At 43.6% G+C, this 22,289-nt stretch overlaps 1 protein-coding gene and 1 long non-coding RNA gene across 19 annotated transcripts in view; one reads left to right on the forward strand and one right to left on the reverse strand.

The window, feature by feature from the left end:
- The window catches only part of ANKS1B (ankyrin repeat and sterile alpha motif domain containing 1B), a 1,288,070-nt gene that overhangs the window by 27,750 nt on the left and 1,238,031 nt on the right, over positions 1–22,289 (reverse strand). For all 18 annotated transcript variants that reach the window (XM_005571954.5, XM_015430681.4, XM_045364492.3 and 15 more), the window contains 3 exon segments: positions 20,621–20,632; positions 19,621–19,707; positions 11,252–11,389 (listed from right to left, as the gene is read on the reverse strand). In XM_005571954.5, the coding sequence (XP_005572011.1) occupies positions 11,252–11,389; positions 19,621–19,707; positions 20,621–20,632 (237 nt within the window).
- LOC141408084 (uncharacterized) lies at positions 2,640–5,774 on the forward strand. The gene is made up of 2 exons (XR_012420524.1): positions 2,640–3,123; positions 4,516–5,774. It is a non-coding gene; the product is annotated as an uncharacterized lncRNA (long non-coding RNA).

Genomic DNA, 22,289 nt, shown 5'->3' on the forward strand with positions numbered 1-22,289 from the left:
ATGAAGAGGGCACAGATGCAGACACGTTCAAAGGAAGGGCTGTGTCTGTATGTGGGAGCCCAGGGCAGAAAAGCTCGGGTGTCATAAAGTACCTCAGGAGGTCTGCTAGAAAAGTGTCTATCAGTGAATAGAGGTCATAAACAGAGTCCCTGGATCACCTGCATAGGCCAGCTCCATCATGGGCTACCTACCTACAGCACCTATTGCCACTGAGAAGTGGGTGTGGTCCAGGTGACCTGTCAGTCCCTTTCTACCCTGGGAGTTTCAGGATTTTCTGATTAGAAGGGGCTATCTTTTACCCAGGCAACTACAGATTCAGTTTAGAGATGCATGCACAGTTGATGCTGTGCTAAACAGTGGCATGTTACCCAGAGGCCAGACTGCAGGGCTCCATAACCCACAAGCTAGAGCTCAGACAGGCAGTCACCACCAAGGGGCTGCCCTTCATCTCAGAAAACATCTTCATTCCAGCAATCACCCCCAAATGCTGTTCCGAATGGCCAAGCATTTCATCTATTATAAAATGGCTTTTGTTCTTGGCAATACACGCGTTTGCCATCTCCCACCTTTGCCTGGTGAGTTACTGCTTATCCTTGAAAACTCACCTTGGGCATCACATCTCCAGAAGCCTTATTTGAATCCCCTTTCCTGTGCCCCCAACCCTGGCTAAGTTAGGTGCCCCTCCTCTGTGGTCCCACAATACCTTAGGCACAGCCGTACTTACCACGTGATATTTATTATGATTTTCTCTTTGTAGGGCTGATTCCCCCAGTTGACTGAGCTCCTTAAGGGCTCTGGTCTCACTAGCCTTTGCATCTCTAGGGCTTTGAATAGGTCAGGTGCTCAAGAAATGTTTGTTGGCTAAACACAAAAAGGAAGTTGCCTGGTAGGTCCCTAAGAGAAGTGAACTTGCACCTTAAGGTTAAGAAAAGGGGGAATATGGATGGCCAGAGCCAATTCCTTCCTTCTGTCTTCTCTCCCACAGGCAGACCTGAAGAACAAAAGCTAGACAAGTGCAGATAATGCCACAGGGGGCCTGAAGACACAAGACTTTTTTTTCAATCTGGGTTCTCAGTGGGGTCTCCAGAAAGAAGCGACATTTCTTTTTAGGCTATGTTTTGCTGGTACTTGTTTTTTTAAGACCTGGGGTAAGCCTGGTCTACAAGTTGCTTCACCCACGTCCTAAGGCAAAAATAACTTCGAGAATATTCTAGGCAAAGTCACAGACTTCATTGACATCTCTTTAGCTCTACCTATAGTTAGTTCTCTCAAGTACCAGCCAGAAATGAGTCTTCATAGACTGTATAGAAATAAATAGTGCCCAATCATAGCCTTCAGCATTTAGAAAGAAATATTAGCAATTCTGCTAAGATGTCTATCTGGGCCAAGATGACAAATCAACTGGCCAAAATGCAGGTAGCTTCTTTAGGGCTAATTTTGGCTAACTAAAAGAGCCACGAGATTCCTTTAGCTCCCTAATTATAACAGGGGCAGATGAAGAAAATTTTGAAAATATAAAGAATAAAGGAGAAAATAAAATTCAGCTATGAAACTCTACTGTTGGGATATGGCTATTGCTAACATTTTGGTGCATTTTCTTTTTATATTTGTATATACACCCAAATACTTCCATTTCCTATATGAATATTTAAATATGAATTTAAAAACTAGAATACTTTGAGTCTAAAATCATAATCATACTTTATATGCAGTCTCATAAGTTGCTTTTTCATACAGCATTATCTCATAGTTGGTCTTCACATGCCATTACACGTTCTTCAAAAACCAGATTTTTAAAGGGGGCGAGCATTCCACTGTATCTGCTGAGGTTTAACTTTACGCCTCACCCCAAGTACAGGAGATTGGGCCCTGCTTTGTTAAACCATGACTTGCTTCCTTACATTAATAGCATTCCAGGTTCTCTGTGGATGGCATGCACTGCAGCCCCACACACTGGTCACCTGTCTTCATGGAACCACAGCCCAAGGTGGCTGGCCAGCAGCCCTGTCACATCCATCCAGAGGGACTGGCTTGCCTGGGAGGAAGAAACATGCAATCTTTATCCTGTGACTTGGCCAGGGTTTGTGGAAAGGCGGTATAGGAGGAAGAAATGCCAGACTTCAACCTCTCCCCTGCTCCTCAAAAGTAAAAGCTCCAGTGGAAGCTGTAGGGAACTCTTCACTAACTTTTTGTTTTTTTCAAGACAGGGTCTCACTACGTCACCCGGGCTGGAGTGCAGTGGCACGATTTCGCCTCACTGCAACCTTCGCCTCCTGGGTTCAAGCAATTCTCCAGCCTTAGCCTCCTGAGTAGCTGGGATTACAAGTGCCTGCTACCACACCTGGCTAATTTTTTGCATTTTAGTAGAGATAGGGTTTCACCATTTTGGGCAGGCTGGTCACGAACTCCTGACCTCAAGCGATCCGCCTGCCTCGGCCTCCTGATGTGCTGGGATTACAGGTGTGAGCCACCGTGCCTGGCCTCTTCACTAACTTGTGAGGCCCTGGACATGGGTCACTCACCAGATTCAAACCTTTTAAATTTGAACCCTTGTTGTTTAAATCTTTCTCAAATGGATATGCCTGTTTCCTTGGTATAGTCAGCACAGTAAATATAAATGGCTTTTCCTTTACTTATTGCAGGTACCTACCTGATACCCCGAGTTCACTATTCTAAATTGAATGAATGAGTTGCCATGCCTCCACACCGACCACGTGTTCACACAGACTAAATGTTAGGCTTCCAACTTGCACGTCCCTCCTTTTGGAGAGCCCACCCTGCTGGCTGCTGGTGCACTGCCCGGGTGGCATGGATCTGATTTTGCTGTAACTATTTGCTTGTGTCCCTTCATCTCCTGCTGGACCATGAGCTCCTGGAGAGCAGGGATGTGTGTCTAACACATGGCAGGCACTCTATCAACAAAGGAATGCATTTTATATGGAATCTGACCTTTGTCCTCAGATGTGGAAGAACGCAGCAACCAACATATGTCGTGAACCAAACACTGGGACACAAATCCTCACACAGGGTCTGACAAGAATATAATCATCACTATTAACTGCTTCTGCTACTCCCCGTGTCCTCAGCCGCTAAGAGTTATTGGACACCATGTGCTGGAAATGCGTATGTGTCACCTTGTTTAATCCTTGCAATCACCATAGGAGGTATCCTATTATAATCTCTATTTTACAGATTAGGAAACTGAAGATTAGAGGCATTCTTTTTTATTTTTTGAGTCAGAGTCTCACTCTGTCACCCATGCTGGATTGCAGCGGTGCCATCTTGGCTCACTGCAACCTCCACCTCCTGGTTCAAGTGATCCTCATGTCTCAGCCTCCTGAGTAGCTGGGATTACAGGTATGTACCACCACGCCTGGCTAATTTTTGTATTTTTAGTAGAGATGGGGTTTCACCATGCTGGCCTGGCCGGTCTTGAACTCCTGAGCTCAAGAGATCCACCCACCTCGGCCTCCCAAAGTGCTGAGATTACAGGCATGAGCCACTGCGCCTGGCATTTTTTTTTTTTTTTTTTTTTTTGAGACAGAGTCTCATCCTGTCTCCCAGGCTAGAGTGCAGTGGTGGGATCTCTGCTCACTGTAACCTCCGCCTCCCAGGTTCGAGCGATTCTCCCGTCTCAGTCTTAGGTTCAATGGATTCTCCTGCCTCAGCCTCCTGAATAGATGGGATTACAGGTGTGCACCACCATGCCTGGCTAATTTTTGTATCTTTAGTAGAGACAGGGTTTTACCATGTTGGCCAGGCTAGTCTGGGACTCCTGACCTCAGGTGATCTGCCCTCCTTGGCTTCCCAAATGCTGGGACCCAGGCACCACTGTGCCTGGCCTGTGGCATTCTCGCCCAAACTATGAGGCTAAGAGCACAGATCTGTGATTCAAAACCAGACTGATTCTAAAGGCCACCCCCTGAACATGACACTTGACTGACAGTTATTTAGAAGTGGGGGGTACAACAAATACCTGCATAAATGCTGCAAAGCAATCTGTGAAAACCATTTCAGAATGTCTGGTTTCTAACTTTACAAAAAATAGGATCAATTTAAGGCACTGATAACTTTGTCTCCCCATCCCCAAAATAGGGATGAGAAGAAATAAAGATTATTAATCTCTGAATATCCAACCACCTTTGTCTTTGTGGCCTGGTTAGTTCTCAGTGATTTATGCCAATGGAGAGGAGATGTGGATAAATGAAACCCAGCACTGTTAACTTATCTATTCTTTTTTGGGAGGTGGTGGTGTTAGTGTACAAGGACCATTGGGATGGGATGCTGTCTTTTTTATTCCATCAGGGCCATTTGCTACTCTTAGGAGCTGCGTCCTTCCTGCAGCTGACTTGCTGATGAGTTTCAGCTGGCTGGACAGGACCAGGGAAATGCTTCTACTTTACCCGTAGGTTGACACTCTTTATGTGGAAGAGTAACCAGGGAAAGTGTTTGAGTTCAATTTTTAAGGGCTCTATGCACTGTGACATTTTCTTATATTGCCATTTCTTTTCACAGTATCACAGTCAAATACGTTGAAGGCTATTTTCAGGTGGAGAAAATGAGAAACAGAATGAGAGAGATCACCTGCCTCCATGATATTAATTCAGTTGTCGGAGGTGAACTAACATCAACAATAGCAAGAATTCTTTTGCATCTTTAAGTTCTCACTTTGTGGGACAATCTCTGCAACGTAAGCCATACATATTTTTCTTCAGGGACCTCAAACTACTCCATGGAAGTAATCTTGGCATTTAAGAAAGTGCCCAAGAATTTACATTTTTCTTTTTCTTTCTTTTTTTTTGACAGAGTCTTGCTCTGTTGCCTAGGCTGGAGTGCAGTGATGCAATCACAGCTCAGTGCCTCCCAGGCCCAAGCGATCCTCCCACCTCAGCCTCCTGAGTAGCTGGCACTATAGGTGTCTGCCACCATGCCGGGCTATTTATTAAATTTTTTTTTTTTTTGCAGACATAGGGTTGCCCTATGTTGCCCAGGCTGGTCTTGAACTCCTGGACTCAAGTGATCCTCCCACCTCAGCCTCCCAAAGTGCTGGGGATTACAGGCATGAGCCATTGTGCCCAGCCAGGAATTTAAATTTTATTAAACTGATGAGAAAATCAACAAGCAAACTCATAGCAGAGCCAAAGTTGGAAGTGGTGTTGGTATCACTGATCACGACCACGTGGTGGACGCTAATGTTTTCCTTGCCCCACACTTTGGCTGGCTTCGTGCATATGGATGGGAGAGTACTACAGAAGGTGATCACACAGTCGGCTGACCATGTTTTCCTGCGTTTTGTCACTTCTGTTTCTCCAGCTTAGATCCTCGCATGGCCCACGTTCAGCCAAGAAAGCACAGGGAAGAGGGAGCTCCGTCTCCCACACGTCCCGCCCACCCCGCACCATGTCTTCAACATTCTCTACGCACTCCTGAGGCCGTCTCAGCCTTGCCATGTGCTGCACACCGAGGAGCACAGGATTTGGGAGTTGCAAGCGAAAAATGAGCATGGTTAAAAATATCAAAGACTGCAAACATATTCTTTACAGAGGAGTGAGAATTAGCAAGGGTCTGGCGGCAAAGCCATGGCTTTTAATGCTATTAAAAAGAAATAACACCTTTCAACATTTAAAACTATTGAATGAGGCTCTTCTCAGATATTTGATACAAATCTGATACTCCCATGGGGAATGCATCAAAATCTTTCTATGTTGACCTATATCAACTCTCTGTTACTGAGAAATCTAGAATAACTGGCAAATAAAATACAGAAGACAACAGTTTTGAAATTACCTTGGTTGTCCCTCTCTCTCACCTATAGTGGCCTTCTGAGGACCATCACTTCAGCCTTGGGATCTGGTGGCCACTGAAATACCCGTTCCCTCTCTTGCATTCCATTTGTGTAGAATTCTCTCCACTCATTTAAGAGCAGAGGAGAGAAAAGCTGAGTCCATTTTTAACTCTCACAACTCCTAGTCTCATAACACATCCTTCTTTTCTGCTCACCCTATGGTTCCCTCTTCCCCAAGTTCTCACTGCCTAGAAGATGAAGTTAGGGGAAGCTTTGGTTCTACAGTGGGTGAGATGTGTTCCAGGCCTAGCAAGTTAGCTTTGTGATTAGAAATCAGCTCCGACAATAACGGGAGTGTAGACTCCAGAATACAGAAAAGGCTTGGTGCTTGCCTGTGGGTATATACTGGCTTTTTTCTTGACAACCCTAATTCTGTTTTGCTCTAGTCTTTTTATTTTCATCTCCCCATCATTTAAAACCAAAAATATCACAAGCTGAATTTATGGTAGATTCCAAGCAACAAAAACAGGCTTAGAGATAATCAAATGTAACATTTTCCAAAATGTGTTCTGCAGAAGGCTACCCCTGTGGGGTGCTCTCCAAAAAAAAAAAAAAAAAGGCTGGGTGCAGTGGCTTCTGTCCGTAATCCCAGCACTTTGGGAAGCCGAGGTGGGCGGATCACGAGGTCGGGAGATCGGGACCATCCTGGCTAACATGGTGAAACCTCATCTCTACTCAAAATACAAAAAATTAGCCGGGCGTGGCAGCATGAGCCTGTAGTCCCAGCTACTCGGGAGGCTGAGGCAGGAGGATGGCATGAACCCGGGAGGCGGACCTTGCAGTGAGCTGAGATGGCGCCACTGCACTCCAGCCTTCCAGCCTGGGCAACAGAGTGAGACTCTGTCTCAAAAAAGAAAAAAAAAAGGCTACCATGGTCAAATAAGCTTGAGAAGCCCCACATGCTCCACCCCCTGCTCGCATCTGAGCACATTCAAGGCCCCACAGAGTCCCACAGTACATAAACTACGTTAAGCTCACATCCTAACTTCTGTGGGGGGGCTGCAGGCCTACTTTCCCGGACTACAGTTTCTATGAGAAAATGCTCTGAACTTCAAATCTAACTGTCCATAAACTGGAAACTTCCTAAACATCACTGAATTTTCTTGATGATATCAGATAAAAACATAGGATATGTGATAACAGTACATAAAAACACGTGACCCATAAGAGGTCTTTAAGGTCAAAAAAGCAGTAACTTCACAATTAAAAATGTATACATACTTATTCAGCTAAAAGGTTAAATGTGTATTTGAGGTATTATAGGTTATTCTTTAGTTGGCTTTTTTTTTTTTTTTTTGCCATTTGGGGCAGCCCAGGGGACTGATTCATATCAAAAGCATTTTAAGCCTTCAAGACTGGACTGGTATTGAACTGCCCTACATAAAGATACAAAATCCATGCTCAAAGCAGCTTTTTTTAGTGCAAGTGAAGCTTGTTGCATCTCAGAATTGCTCAAAGTCTCAGGTTAAGGCTGGTGGCCTTTGTTACTAATTTTGAGGTTTGACAAACTGTGTTCACCTAGAGAAGATTAAAATGGAGGATCTGTGTAAGATGAAAGTCCTTTGGAACTGATATGAGAATCCTAAGCTAGTAATGTCTACATTAAATCAAACATCTGGATGAAAAGATAAATGTTGAAGCAATTCTCTACATGTTTTTCCAAGTGTATGGGGGATATGATGTTCATCATAAAACGAAACAGTCGACTATTTCTTCCCCCAACATTTCACCTCAGTATTCTGGTGTCACATATATTTATACATATAGCTAATAAACTCAAGGGGGCAGACAGTCCACAGAAACCCATTTTAGTTTGATGTGGAAAAATGCTTTAGATACTCTGATGAAGGCAAATTATGTATTACCTTAAAAACCGATTTTATTGAAAGAAATGCTGTAATACTTAGGAAAAAGGTGGCATTGATCCTGAAAAGTATCAGAATATTCATGTTGATGTTCAACGCAAACACGGTCTAGAGGCAGCAAGGTTTGGGGAGTCAATGTTTTCTTTCTGCTGTTTCTATTTTTTTTTTTTTTTTTTTTGAGACGGAGTCTCGCTCTGTCGCCCAGGCTGGAGTGCAGTTGCGCAATCTCGGCTCACTGCAAACTCCACCTCCTGGGTTCACGCCATTCTCCTGCCTCAGCCTCCTGAGTAGCTGGGACTACAGGCGCCCACCACCGCGCCCGGCTAATTTTTTGTATTTTTAGTAGAGATGGGGTTTCACCGTGTTAGCCAGGATGGTCTCGATCTCCTGACTTCGTGATCCACCCGCCCTGGCCTCCCAAAGTGCTGGGATTACAGGCTTGAGCCACCGCGCCCGGCTTGCTATTTCTATTTTAATGTTTATTTATTGCTTCCACTTTTCCAATCCTTTCATAATGGCAGTAGGAAAACTTTGGAAGATAAATACACATCTGACAAACCTATCTTATGTCTTTTAGCAGAAAAAGGGTCAGGCTGTTAACTGACGTCAGCAGGCAGGGAGAGGGAGGAGGTGAAGAAACCAATGCTGAACACCTGTTATTTATGAGGCACTCTACATATGTTCTTTCATTTCACTCCTGGCAAAAACCTGCAAGGTAGAAACTCTTGTCTCTGTTCTCTAGCTATGAAAATTGGGACTCGGAAAAGTCCAGCAACTTCTCTAAGACCAGGGAGTAGACGGATAGCTGATTTAGGATGTGAACTTTGGTATTCTGTTCTTTCCATGACATCAGTCCAATCCCTATAGAGAAAGGTGTTTCACATAAACCAAAATAGATGTGAACAGGATGATATTTGACTGTATAAAGAAACAATCACATTTTACAAGAACTGCAAGTTATGTTTAAGGCACCAGAAACCTAACACTGCACATCCTTGTAAACCCTGAATGAAATGGCTTTAATCAACACTTTAATCCCATGCAAACAAACGCTTCCTGAGATATTTAGAGTAGCCTTGCAGGGCGTTGCTTTGCAGTCTTTACTGTTACCACATACTACTTTTATATTACTCTCCTCAAGCCTCCGCAAATGGAAGGGATTTTTTTCTTTTTAAAGGCCCATGATCATTCTTTCCCAGTTTCAATGTTTAAAAACCAAAAGGGGTGAGGAACATGTAGCACGATACAAATGCTCTGAGCATGAGCTGCCTGACTCACGGACCTTAGGCTGGTGTAGATTTTGGATTACAGTTGGCCTCGGCCTATAGGTGTTCATCAGAATGGGAAAACGTTGCTTCAGGCAGTCTTCTACCGATGACATTGAACTGGGGGCTGGCCTCTCATGAATATATTAATAGGTGATTCCTGATTCTTTGAATATGTATATTTCAAACCCAGTGAGCAGAGCAGAATCATCAAACTTAAGTGGCATTTTCAAATTCTTCTGATTATTAATATACTATATCAGAGATATCCTCAAGCAATTTGTACCACCTCAAGGGCTTATCAATCTTAAAGAAACATTTGTTGTTTCTTTTCATTGTTTTCATTTTCCAAGTTAGTAATATATGAGCTAGTCTTTTAGGTTTAATGACAAGTATGGCTATAAGTGGAAGTGGTGTAATCCTGTAAGGATGTCATTACAAGACTTTTTTTTTTTTTTTTTTAGCCCAGGCTGGAGTGCAGTGGCATGATCATAGCTCAGTGAAGCCTCAATCTCCTGGGCTCAAGGGATTCTCTCATCAGCCACTGGGACTACAGGTGTGCACCACCACACCTAATTTTTTTTTTTTCTTTTGCTAGAGACAAAGTCTCACTATGTTGCCCAGGCTGGTCTTGAACTCCTGAACTCAAGTGGTCCTCTCAACTTGGTCTCCCAAAGTACTGGGATTACAGGCATGAGCTGTGCCTGGCCAAGAGTAACTTTTTTAAAAAATTGAGACAGGGTCTCTCTGTCACCTGGACTAGAGTGCAGTGGTGTGATCAGAGCTTACTGCAGCCTCGAACTCCCACGCTCAGGTGATCCTCCCACCTCAGCCTCTCAGTTAGCTGGTACTACAGGCATGTGCTAATTTTTTTTTTTTTCTTTTGCATTTTTGTTGAGATGGGGTTTCATCATGTCCCTCAGGCTGGTCTTCAACTCCTGAGCTCAAGTGATCTGCCCACCTCGGCCTCTAAAAGTGCTGGGATTTCAGGTGTGAGCCACTGTACCCGGACAAGACTAATTTCTGAATGAGCATATGGGCCAAACCTTGGAGTTCCCAATTACCACCTGTAGGTATCTAATGTGACTCCTATTCAATATAGAAGACTGTAGATTTGTATGAGGCAAACACACCTGTTATGCCCTAGTACTTAGAAATGGCTACTAGAGAAACCGACAGACACAGTGAGGGACAAGGGGGCTGTAAGACCTTTACTATGTTTTGGTGCCAGAGAAACAAAGGAATTTCTCAAGTCTGAAAAGTGAAATTAGTAGTTGAGTAATGGCAGTTGAGATACTAGGTAGGGTTGGTGTTCTAAGTTGAATGGAAGAATGAAAATATTGAAAAATCTCTGAATAGCCTAGTCTGCCAAAATGTACTTGGTGTTATGAGTGGAACTGTGACCCACTCAAAATTCATATGTTGAAGGCTTAACACGCAGTACCTCAGAATGTGGCTGTATTTGAAGATAGTGCCCTGAAAGTGGTGATTCAGTTACAGTGAGGTCATTGGGGTGGGCCCTGATGCAATCTGACTGGTGTCCTTACAAGAAGAGGAAATTTGGACCCAGACATCCAAGCACAGAGGAAAGGCGACGTGAGGACACAGCAAGTAGGCAGCTGTATTAGTCTGTTCTTGTGCTGCTAATCAAGACATACCCAAGACTAAGTAATTTATAAAGGAAAGGGGTTTAATTGACTCACAGTTCCACATGGCTGGGGAGGCTTCACAATCATAGCAAAAGGTGAATGAGGAGCAAAGCCACATCTTACATGGCGGCAGGCAAGTGAGAACTTGGGCAGGGGAACTCCCATTTATAAAACCATCAGATCTTGTGACACTTACTCACTATCACGAGAATAGCACAGGAAAGACCCACCCCCATGATTCAATTGCCTCCCACCGGGTCCCTCCCATGACACGTGGGAATTATGGGAGCTACAATTCAAGGTGAGATTTGGGTAAGGACACAGCCAAACCATATCAGCAGCCATCTGCAAGGCAGGGAGAGAGGCCTCAGAAGAAACCAAACCTGCTGACACATTGGTTTTGCCCTTCTAGCCCCCAGAAGCTGTGAGAAAATGAATTTCTGCTGTTTAAGCCCCTCGGTTTGTGGTACTTTGTTATGGCAGCCCTAGCAAACAAATACACTTGGTATGTATCTTAATACCGGGTAAACAAGCCAAGCTAGCATGTTAACTATAAGTTGGGCTTTCAACACAGTCCAGGCCCATTTTGGAAAGTCTTTAATCTGTTGAAAGGGGGCAGGTACTCACCACATCGAAGGCAGTAAACACGTGACAGTAGTGGTGATTGGACTTCAAATCTTTTGTGATATAGGCAAATGTTGAGAGGTCTTCTGGGTCCTGGGCAGCACAGGAGATATTACGAATTTCATGCTCAGCAATTATGTTCTGGAAGAAATGACATAAATGATCATAGTTTTCCTCTGCAAACTAGCATATTTGACAACCAAGACAAGTAACCTGGGAAGCAGTTGCTTTCCTTCTTTCTGGAGTGTGCTAGACTAGCAACATTCAAAGTGGTCCACTGTATTATCTGTGGGTAGATGAATGCCAGATCTGGAAGAAATATTTTCATTTAATTAAAAACAATCTAACACAGTCATATCCTGGAGCTGCAGTTCTCACCAGGACTGTGCATGGAAGCAGTCTGGATGGCGGCCACTTTTTTCTTTTTTGAGACAAGAGTCTCACTCTGTTGCCCCTGGAGTACAGTGGTGCAATCTTGGCTCACTGCAGCCTCCCACTCCCAGATTCAAGCAATTCTCCTGCCTCAGCCTTCCGAGTAGCTGAGACTACAGGCGCATGCCACCACACCTGGCTAATTTTTGTATTTTTAGTAGAGACGGGGTTTACACCATGTTGGCCAGGCTGGTCCTGAACTCCTGACCTCAGGTGATCTGCCTGCCTCGGCCTCCCAAAGTGCTGGGATTACAAGTGTGAGTCACCATGTCTGGCCTCCACTTTAAAAAATAACAGTAATTACTAAGCATTTGACTTTCCATTCCCCGTGTCCACCTGTAGCTGTGCAGCACTGCTTTCTGCTAATTCTGTAAGGAAGGGAGCATCTGTCGCTTTCTCTGCGTGAGAAGAGATCTGACCCAATGAGGCTCTTCAAATCCCTTGCCATCATGCTTGCACATTGTTCTTGTGTCCTGCTCCTCCTCCCTCAGAGCAAGGGCAGGTACTGAAGGAAGCAGGCAGGTGGAAGCCTCAAGGTGCTTTCTCCATGGAAACTAAGGTGCAGGGGCCTGGTAAGAGAAATACCACACTGCAACATTCAGGCCTTGGATGCCCTGCTTGATCTGGGCCCTGTGGCTATATAAACAACACTTTCCTAACTACATCCACTGTGTATAATTAGGAAGTGGTGCTGTTGCTGCCATTATTACTTCACAGGTGGAGCAACTGGTACTCAAAGAATTTAAGTGCCTTATGCAGAGCAGGTGCTGGGTTGGGACTGAAATTTAGGGTTGTCTGACTGTGGAGCTCAGGCTCTTTGAAATGCATTGCAATGCCCTTCATTGTCTCCACCTCCCTCTTACTGGCTTAACAAGAATCGCGTTTTTTCCTCTCTAGCATCTCTTTGTGCCTTCTTCCCCGGTGGGAGAAAGGTTGAAGTACCATTGTCCTGAAGCACAAAATAACCACGAAGCAGCCTGGCTGCAAACCCTGCTAGAAACTTCTTTTGATACGTAGATGTGTTTAAAAAGAAAAAAATAAAAAAAATTCACATAATCGTGCAATCATTTTTTATCTTATAATATCCCATTTATGTTTTTTTGCAGTTGTCACAGATGTAAAACCCTCAATGCTTTAGTTACTCTAATTACCTTTTAATTGCGCTGTCTTAAAAAACCTGTCGGCAATACAGTGTTCCGTGTACAACCATCAATGCCTAAAAATGCTTACAAAGTGTCCTTCCCTGCCAGCAGCCCCAGCAAGTACTTCATGTCCCTCACTTAACCAAGCTGAGTGGTTCGGAGGCAATTACAGAATTAAAACTCGCAAAAGAAAATTAAATTAAGACATTTTTCACCGTGGTCTTGTGTGTTGACATTACACGCAGTACTCTGTCAAAAAATAACTCAAATTGCAATTGGAATCCCATAAACAAGTAACATTCTATTGCAAGATAAGTTTCAAACTAGAAGGTGATGATCCTTTTCTGGCATCCAGATAGCATTCCTTCAAGTAGAAAACCAAATTAGGGATGGGTGAGTCTTCAAATGAATGTTAAAATGAGAAAAAGGTGCAATGTGAGGTGCTGTGGGAGTCTCTGCCATTATCTTGATTGGGGGCACCCTGGGAAGCCTGGGTGGATTTGGTCTCACCTGTCCAGGAGGCACTGTCACACGAAATAGATGCTTCAACTTTTACTAAGTTGGCATTTTGTGTTCTGGAGATCTTTTGCAAGATCTCAAGGTAGATCCACTTCTTGGGAAATGAAAAGTGCTCTGTGATTTTTATTGCACTGAACTCCCTGAATCTTGCCAACTCATGGGATGCCACTCTTGACAATTTCCAATGGTGCATGGCAGCACTGTGGCCAGGGGTAAAGTTGCAAAGGAGGAAAAGTATATCTTTGCTGCTCTCTCCTCCTCTGTCTTTGCTGACCCCTGAATTTTCTGGAGCCCTCTTCTTCTCTTTCTTTTTTTTTTTTTGAGACAGGGTCTTGCTCTGTTGCCCAGGCTGGAGTGCAGTGGCACCATCTCAGCTCACTGCAACTTCTCAGGCTCAAGCAATCTCCCACCTCAGCCTCCTGAGTAGTTGGGACTACAGGTGTGCACCATCAGGCTGGCTTATTTTCTGTTTTTTTTTTTTTTTTTGGTAGACACGGGGTTTCGCTATGTTTCCCAGGTTGGTCTCCAACTCTTGGGCTCAAGCAATCCACTTCCTTCAGCCTCCCGGAGTGCTGGGATTACAGGTGTGAGCCACTGTGCCTGGCCTAGTCCCCCCTGTTCTCTATTCCCCAGGAGCCCAGGACTGTCTTTTAGCTGCCCAGGGAGGCCTGATCTCTGTGATGCTGCATGTTCCAAAATCAGCCTCCTCTCCAACTGTGGAAACTTCTACTACTCTATTCTCATTGTCTAAGCTAGAAGGAAAGCTCATGCTAGTAAAACTATTCTATATTCAGGTAGGAATAACTGATCACTGTGGTCATCCTAACTGGCACTTAAAAGATGCTCTTGAATTTGTATTGATAGCCTATGGAGGCAGATATTTTTGAACAGACCTTTGTGATATATTGCCAATGCCAGAATGGGGTGAGGACCCGGGATGTCACTACTGAAATACTGCCATCACTCTGCATCGTCTACCTGTGCAGAATGGTGAAGCCAGTTCTCTACATGCAGGACAAATCCAAGGCCAACGATACTACAGTTGTAGACTGTATGGAAACTAGATGGTAGACTTTCTCCTTGGAGAAGAAGCCAAAGAGGAAGACATTCTTTGCACCTCCTGTCATGCATTTATGAGTGGCTTTTCCACAAATTAAAAAGTGATGTCATGAAGAGGTACAGGTGATGCACCTCAGCTGAAAACTGGACTCCTCACATGTTCATCAGCCTCCATTTCTAAGCACGTTTTAAGAAGACTAGAGCTTTAAAAGGCTCAAGAGAAGAACTGGCGAGGGGCTCCTCCTGCCTCTTCTTGGGGATAGAAATTCTGGCAGCGTAGCACCCTTCAACAGGGAGAGATGGCTTTTCCTGTCTGCTGTTTTCCATCACGGTGAGAAACAGCTGAAGAGCTGTCTTGCTGGTAGGGGTAGGACAGGATTCTCGGGTCCAGCTAACTCATATGGTGGTTCTGAGAAGGGCATGTGGTGATGAAGTGATGCAGCCTAGAAATCTGCCTCTCGCCACTGCCTTCAATCTGAGCCCCGACAGGTGGGACCCTTCTCCTGCATCTCATCAGACCGGGCTTTTCCTGAGTGAGGAGACTGCAGTGTTCCCTCCAGGGCGGGGCTAACAGTGTAGAGCGAGGGCTAACTGGTGATGCCCTGTCGGGCACGTGATGCTGAGAACAGCACAGGTGCTTAACATGGCCTTAATTTGTCTCCAAGCTTCTCAGGAGTATTTGCTATAAAAAAACAATGGGAGGTCCACCACAGTGACTCATGTCTGTAATTCCAGTGCTTTGGGAGGCTGAGGCAGAAATATTGCTTGAGGCCAGGAGTTTAAGACCAGCCTAGGAAATATAGCGAGATCCCATCTCTACAAAAATATAATTATCCAGATGTGGTGGTGCATACCAGTAGTCTCAGCTGCTCTGGAGGCTGAGGTTAGGGGCTCACTTGAGCCCAGGAGTTTGAAGTTACAGTGAGCCGTGGTGGCGCCACTGCACTCCAGCCCGGGCAACAGAGCGAGACCCTGTCTCTTAAAAAAAAAAACATTAAAAAAACCCCAAAACAACAGGCACTTGTTCAGGCAAATGTTCCAAAGTATTTTGTGCCCCCAAAATAGCACAGGCCTTGTTTAAAACTGGCATTCCAAAAAAATTTTTAAAAACTCAAAAAACAAAACAACAATGAAAGTAAAAAACAAACCCTGGCACTGCATCATTTTTAATTTAGCCAGATGGGAAGACTGAGGAGGGAGTCAGCACAGGAAGGCAAAATGCAACCTGCTCCTCAGCTGAGCACTGAATGCAGAAACCGCGTCTCCTCTCGGAGGACCTCCCCTTCTGCCCCCCAACCTGAAGAAGGGTCTGTTACTAAATAGTTGCAGTCCTCCAGGCGGAATTCCCTGCTAGAGTAACCTTTGGGCTATTGATCAACAGAAGGCTGAGGTGATTTATCCAAAACATTTTAGTGCTAAATCTATTGCAAGTTCCACTTTGAATTCAAGATCGCTTTCTGCTTCCTCCTTCTTAAATCAGGATTAGTGATTCAATTCATTTCCTAAGTTGCTAGGCAATACATTTATGAGTTTATAACTAGGCCTCTAACCCTTTCCCATGAATTCAGCCAAACCCATTTATTTATTAGAATCAAAGGAAAGAAATGCTTCAAGGAGGGTTCATCTTTCACAGAGTCTAATGGGGGCTCACAGGAAGGGAAGAGTAATTAACACACAATGAATTATCCATTGCACTTCAAACTAATTCGTGGAAGGTAGCTGTGGAGTAACAGAAAAAGCATTAGGTTAGGGAGCTTGAAAATCAAGTTTGAGTCGTTCTTCATGACCAACAGGCTGTGTGACTGCAGGGCAGCATTGAGCCAAGGGACCGAGGCCTTCAGGTCTCCAGCTGCCCAGGGCAGATTAAACAACCCCCTCTCTGACCAGGGCAGGGGTAAGAGATGCAAGGTTAGGAGAGCACTGTTGAAGAATAAAGTACCATGAAAACATAAAATATGAACAGTAGGCTGCGTGCGGTGGCTCACACCTGTAATCCCAGCACTTTGGGAGGCTGAGACAGGTGGATTATCTGAGGTCAGGAGTTCGAAAGCAGCCTGGCCAATATGGCAAAATCCCGTCTCCACTAAAAATACAAAAATCAGCTGGGCGTGGTGGCATGCCCCTGTAATACCTGCTACTTGGGAGTCTGAGGCACGAGAATCACTTGAATTCCAGGCCTAGTGGCCTCTAGTACCTGAAATGGTGAGATCTTTAAATATGCTTGTATATTACAAGTCCTTTGCTTCAAATAAAAGTGGCTCACTGACACAACACTGCCCAGTGGGGGAAATCCTTGGTGAAAACAGAAAGCAGGACTCTGGAGTTTATCAATCTGCTCCTTTTCTGCTGTGCTCTTTGCTCTAGAACAAAGTGGCAAACATAGGTGTCCTTGCAGACACTGGTAGAATCTAGGGGTCTGGGCATGGTTCCTTTCGCACCACAACTTGAGGATGATCCTTCAACTGTGGATCCTCTGTCCCTTCTGAAGCCAGTCCTCCCGCCCTGGCTGGTGGTAGTGTTTCTCAGCCTTACCCAGTCACACTCCACCAGTACGGCCTTCCAGCATTTCTTTCTTCTATCCTTCTAAACACAATCTCTCTACTTTGGCTCCCTACACAGCAACTACTAGACTACTGCCCTGAGTCATTCACTCTCTCCCTACCCACTGTCATACTGGGGGAGATCAGCTACCTCACAGGTCACTGGGATGTGGACCCTGTATAGTCAGTTGAAATTAACATCGTCCAATTCCTTTAAAAGCATATGTTGTCATACATTCACAGATCGGCTCCACTTGCCACCAACATAGGCACTTTGCCTTTGCTCTAGATTCTGAAAATATGTTGAGGACCACACTGCAAGGACTTGAAAAAATCTGCTGACCTTCTTTATTTAGCATCTTTATTTACACAGAATTATCTTTTGCATATCTTTCTGTGCTTTTGCTTCCAAGAGTAGTCATCAGTGAGCAGAGGTTTATGGATAACTCATCTAATTATTGGCAATTGAAGCAGAAGTATCTCCTTGAAGTACAGGAGCATCAACTTCTGTGTCCCTTGACGTGTTAGTAAGCAACATACAATGGAACTGGCAAGCTCTCTTTCATTCCTCTGATTGTGGAGAGTGGGTTAGAGAGAATGTTATTAATACAGCTGCATCCAGCCATACCCCCAGCATCATGAAATGACCGACTTAGGACTGCAGGAACTTCTCAGGGCAAATGCCACTTGTTTAGAAATTGTCAGAATCCAAGTCTGCTAAAGTTGTTTATCTAAGAGAGTGTCAAATTCATCCACTGAAAATATACAGCTATTCAAGCTTTTCAAGCATAAATGGAATAGAGGGAGTTTCTCCAATTTAGAAAAAAAAAAAAATCCAGGCGCCAAAGTCTTTCTTAAGATTTAGATACAGCAATAGCAATGGTATCTGTGCCATTCTATAATATGTTCCATAAAGTGTTAGAACTTTTAAAACCAACAGACTATAATTTAAGGATAAAGTAATTTTATACACCAGGAACTAAAGATGCTTCCAAGAAATAAAAAAGCAAATCGATTGGTATTGTTCTTATTTGAGTCTCCACAATTATTATCTGTCAACAACCATCAACAATATTTTGCATAGTTGGACTCACCATTATGCTGATATTATTGGTCAGCATAATGATGCTGGTTATATGCTTTTTGCCTGGGTTTCAGAACTTTTTCTATAACTGTGAGGTTGTTTTCCCAAGTAGATTTGGGGAACTTGGGTTTATCTAACTACTGAAACAACAACCTCTTTCATTACAGAAAACCAATTGGAAAAACTTCCGATTCAGATGCTGGGGTTTAACACAGACACCAAAGAGTCACTGCCCGTGACACTTTTCCCTGGTACCTAAATCCAGTTGCCTTGGCCCTAAGTTGCTGTTTCTTAAGTTCACCTGTTTCACGATTTCTGTTCCCTTTCTCCAAAATGGAGGAGGTCCAGGTGGGAGGTCTGGGTGAGAGGTCCAGAGAAAAACCAGCATTCACCAATAGTAATCACCTCTTTTACCCTCCTTCTGTACTTGATTAGTTGAAAGGATGCAGGAATAAAACACATGAACGTTTGGGATTTTGTTAGGAGAAGCCAGTCAGCTTTGAGTTTAAGGAGAGGGACAAGGGTCACCCAAGCTTTCCACTTGAGCACCAGGACGCTGTTGTCTTTGTCAAGAAAGGAATGCTTTTTCAGTGAAATGCAACCCTGCTGACCACACTTGACATCACAGCCCACAAACTATTCCCACTGTGAGGAAGAAGTCACAGCGGAGCCACAGCATGGCCTGGGCTGCTTTTCTGATTGTGTCTCTTAAGAAAACAATACAGCTGAGGATGGGTGCAGTGGCTCATGCCTGTAATCCCAGCACTTTGGGAGGCTGAGGCAGGCGGATCACAAGGTCAGGAGATCGAGACCATCCTGGCTAACATGGTGAAACCCCGTCTCTGCTAAAAACACAAAAAGTTAGCTGGGCATGGTGGCGGGTGCCTGTAGTCCCAGCTACTCAGGAGGCTGAGGCTGGGAGGCGGAGCTTGCAGTGAGCCGAGATCGCACCAGCCTAGGCGACAGAGTGAGACTCCGTCTCAAAAGAAGAAAGAAAGGAAAGAAAGAAAGAAGAAAAGAAGGAAGGAAGGAAGGAAAGACAGACAGACAGACAGACAACAATACAGCTGAAACTCCCATCTCAGAGATTGGGAATTAAATGTAGTTATAAAATTAAAAAGTGAGAAAATTATCAACAGAAAAGACACATATATATATCTCTAGATAAATAAAGACAAATGTTCTAGCCCTTTATCTAGTAACATCTCCTCTGATGGAGGAGTGATGACATTGTTGACTTTTCAATCTACAAGTGATTTTTGTTTTCTTTTTCAATGTTGTCCAGATCCAAAGGGACATGCTAGATAATAAGTGGCCACAGTCTAATAGAGAGAGCATCATGAAAAAGTGAAAGCACAATATTTATAGAAACCCCAGATCAAGCCCTTCCCCCAAATGGTGCCTTTCTGTATGTATGAAAGTGTATGTGTGTGTGTACATGAGCGTGTATCTATAGGTATATGTAGGAAGCATGAAGGTTGGGGGAATGGGATGATTAAAGTGGAGAATGCTGGTTATTATAGGAAGCAAAGGATTTTAGATCATATTCTCAAGACTGCATCTGGTGTCTAAACCAGAGAGAGGTGTGGTACGTACCTTATTTGTTGCATCAATAAATTTGACTCCTTTATATGAAACAGAAAGAATAATAGTAGGGACCTTCTTCATTTGCTCTGTAGACTTCTGAAATTAAAATTAGAAAGCTGTTAGAGCAGTTTGTGTTGCATGGCAACTGAAGCACATAATTTTTCCTCCCAAGAAGATAAAGATGAGCTCAAATTAAAAACAACACACACACACACACGCACACACATCAGATACACACCACGCACACTCTAATTTTAATGTTTGCTTCTCCTCTCTTGGGTTGAGCTATACTTTGGGCTTATAAAGTTATCTGTCTTGCCCTTGAGGAACTAAAAAGAGCTTGTTCCACGACTTTGTGTGGATGAAGGAGTACTTCTTTTCCCCGACACTAAAGTGTGAATGAAGAGGTCTGTCTCCTACTGCAATTTCAAGTGACCATTCCTTTCACAAGAGTTACACCACGTCAGACTTAACTCCAAGGATGCATTCAACATTAACAAAATATATGCACCCCGGCTTTTCCTAGTTACCTTCATTCTTCAAGGCACAGAGAATGCTTGGATGTATACTTAAAATAGGGAGGTGAAATACGTCACTATGTATTGTTCTTGAACTGGACCGAATCAAAAAATGCTGATATTATATTTACAGCAGCATCACTTGTGACTACACAGGATGTAATGACACTCTAGAACAATGAAGCCCTCCAGGAGCAGTCCGGGTTTTGAGCCACAGCTAAATGCTGGACAGCCCAGGTAACCTACTTTATCATTGAGAGCTGCTACATTCCCTTAGGCCAGGTTCTTGTGACAGATGTTCACACTGGCTGAATGTGCTTGGAGTTTGCAGCTTGTACAGTTTTATGCATCTGCAAAAAGTTTCTCTATAATTGAGTATGTGCCTTTCCTGTTTAGCTTTCTCATTCATCACCAGTCACCAGCAGTCTGTTTACTTCATTGCCCTCTATGTATACTACAAATAATCACACTAAACATCAAGAAGAACCTACCTGACAGTTAGCCTGGTGGATTTTCCAGTTAAGACAGATGGGAACATAATAGGAGAGAAAACACATAAAAGGTGAGAGAGAGGAAATCATTTCAATAATTCACCAACAGTATAAATTCATTAAAAAATAAAAGATGCCACAAAAGAATAGCCTTCAGAGTCATCAAAGAGGCAGTGCTACTGTTATTTTAGAAATGCTGCAGGCTTTCACAGGCCCCTTTCTTTCTCTGTTTCTCATCATTCTATTTACTGCACTGCACAGTCTTAGGACTGACACACAAGAAACTTCCACTTTGAGCGTTCAACAACTGGCTGTCTTATGTCTATTAAGGGAATCAGGAAAAAATAGAAACTTTCTTGATTTCTTCATTTGTATTTCCCAATTTTCTAGTTTTAAATTCTGGAATGCGGCTAGAATTCAAGAAGGCTTTCAATTGGATAGTGTGAGTGAAACGCATTGAACTCAACGATGAGACTTCGATTGCATCTTTTAGTTGAGCCATGAAAAGGGGTGTTTCACATTTTCCTGATTGTTTTTGACACAACATCTTTTTGAGAGCTACTACACTGTTTCAAAGACAATGGATTACTAAAAGTATTGTTATTTAATATTTGTTGTTTTATACAGTATGTGAAAAAGCAACTCTCTTGAAGGGCTTTTTAATCAGTTTTAAAATTCCCTGGATGCATCAGTTTTCCTTTGTGATTGCCAAAAAGAGAGATTATGGAAGCAAAATATAAGGTTAGAAACTTGTTTTAATGCTTCTTCCAACCACTTCTTAAAAATGTACAAGATATATCAAAGACAGGCTAGAAGAAATCATATGCAATGTGTTGATTTTAAGGCAACACAGAGGCTGAACTCTGTAAAGAGGGAGGGCTGGGGCAGCCCAGGCAATAGTTTGAATAACTGAATGCGTATGTGAAAAATTTTCTGCAAAGTGTCACAGTGGATTTTGGTAAATCACCTCACTCATATTTTGCCATGAATCCATTCTCCTGGACAGATCTATCTGTAATGCAAAGCAATATATAGCTAATATTCAGATAAAAATCCATTTGTTATTTGTTCAGCAATTGAGTTGTCACTTTAGGCAACCCACTGTGCTTGTCACTGGAAAAGCTTGAGTCTAGTTCAGGGGTGGCAAACAGACCTCAAACTGTGTGCAAACACCAGTCTGCTGAAAGTACTGTGTTGAGACAGATTCTGAGCTGTGTCTGAGCTCAGTAGAAAAGAGGGCTGGGAATGATGTCTGCCATGGGAGAAGAAGAGGAAGAGGCGGCCCAGGGGCCACTCATGAACATGCCTGCTAGGTCTGATAGGAAGAACAGCCACAATTACAAGTTGACAAATGTGACAGGAGCAATGTGAACAACATGCCTCCAGGATAGTGAATAAAAACAGCATTACTTTGCATGACAGAGTGGGGCCAGTCTTCATTCATTCATTCGAAAGACACTGACAGCCTGCTAGGGGTGATTGAGCTGACTCTTGATGAATAAGCATTTTCCAAGTGGCAAAGAGGCCAAAAGAGGTTGTTTTAGCAGTAGAACTAATACATGCACAGAGGCCTAGAAATGAGAATGTGGTGGGTTTGGGTAACTGGTGGAGATGAGAGTGGTAGAGTTGGTTTGGAAGGTTGTTACTTACTCTGCCAAGTTAGGGTCCA

The sequence above is a fragment of the Macaca fascicularis genome, chromosome 11, assembly GCF_037993035.2.
Source record: "Macaca fascicularis isolate 582-1 chromosome 11, T2T-MFA8v1.1".
NCBI classification, from domain to species: domain Eukaryota; kingdom Metazoa; phylum Chordata; class Mammalia; order Primates; family Cercopithecidae; genus Macaca; species Macaca fascicularis.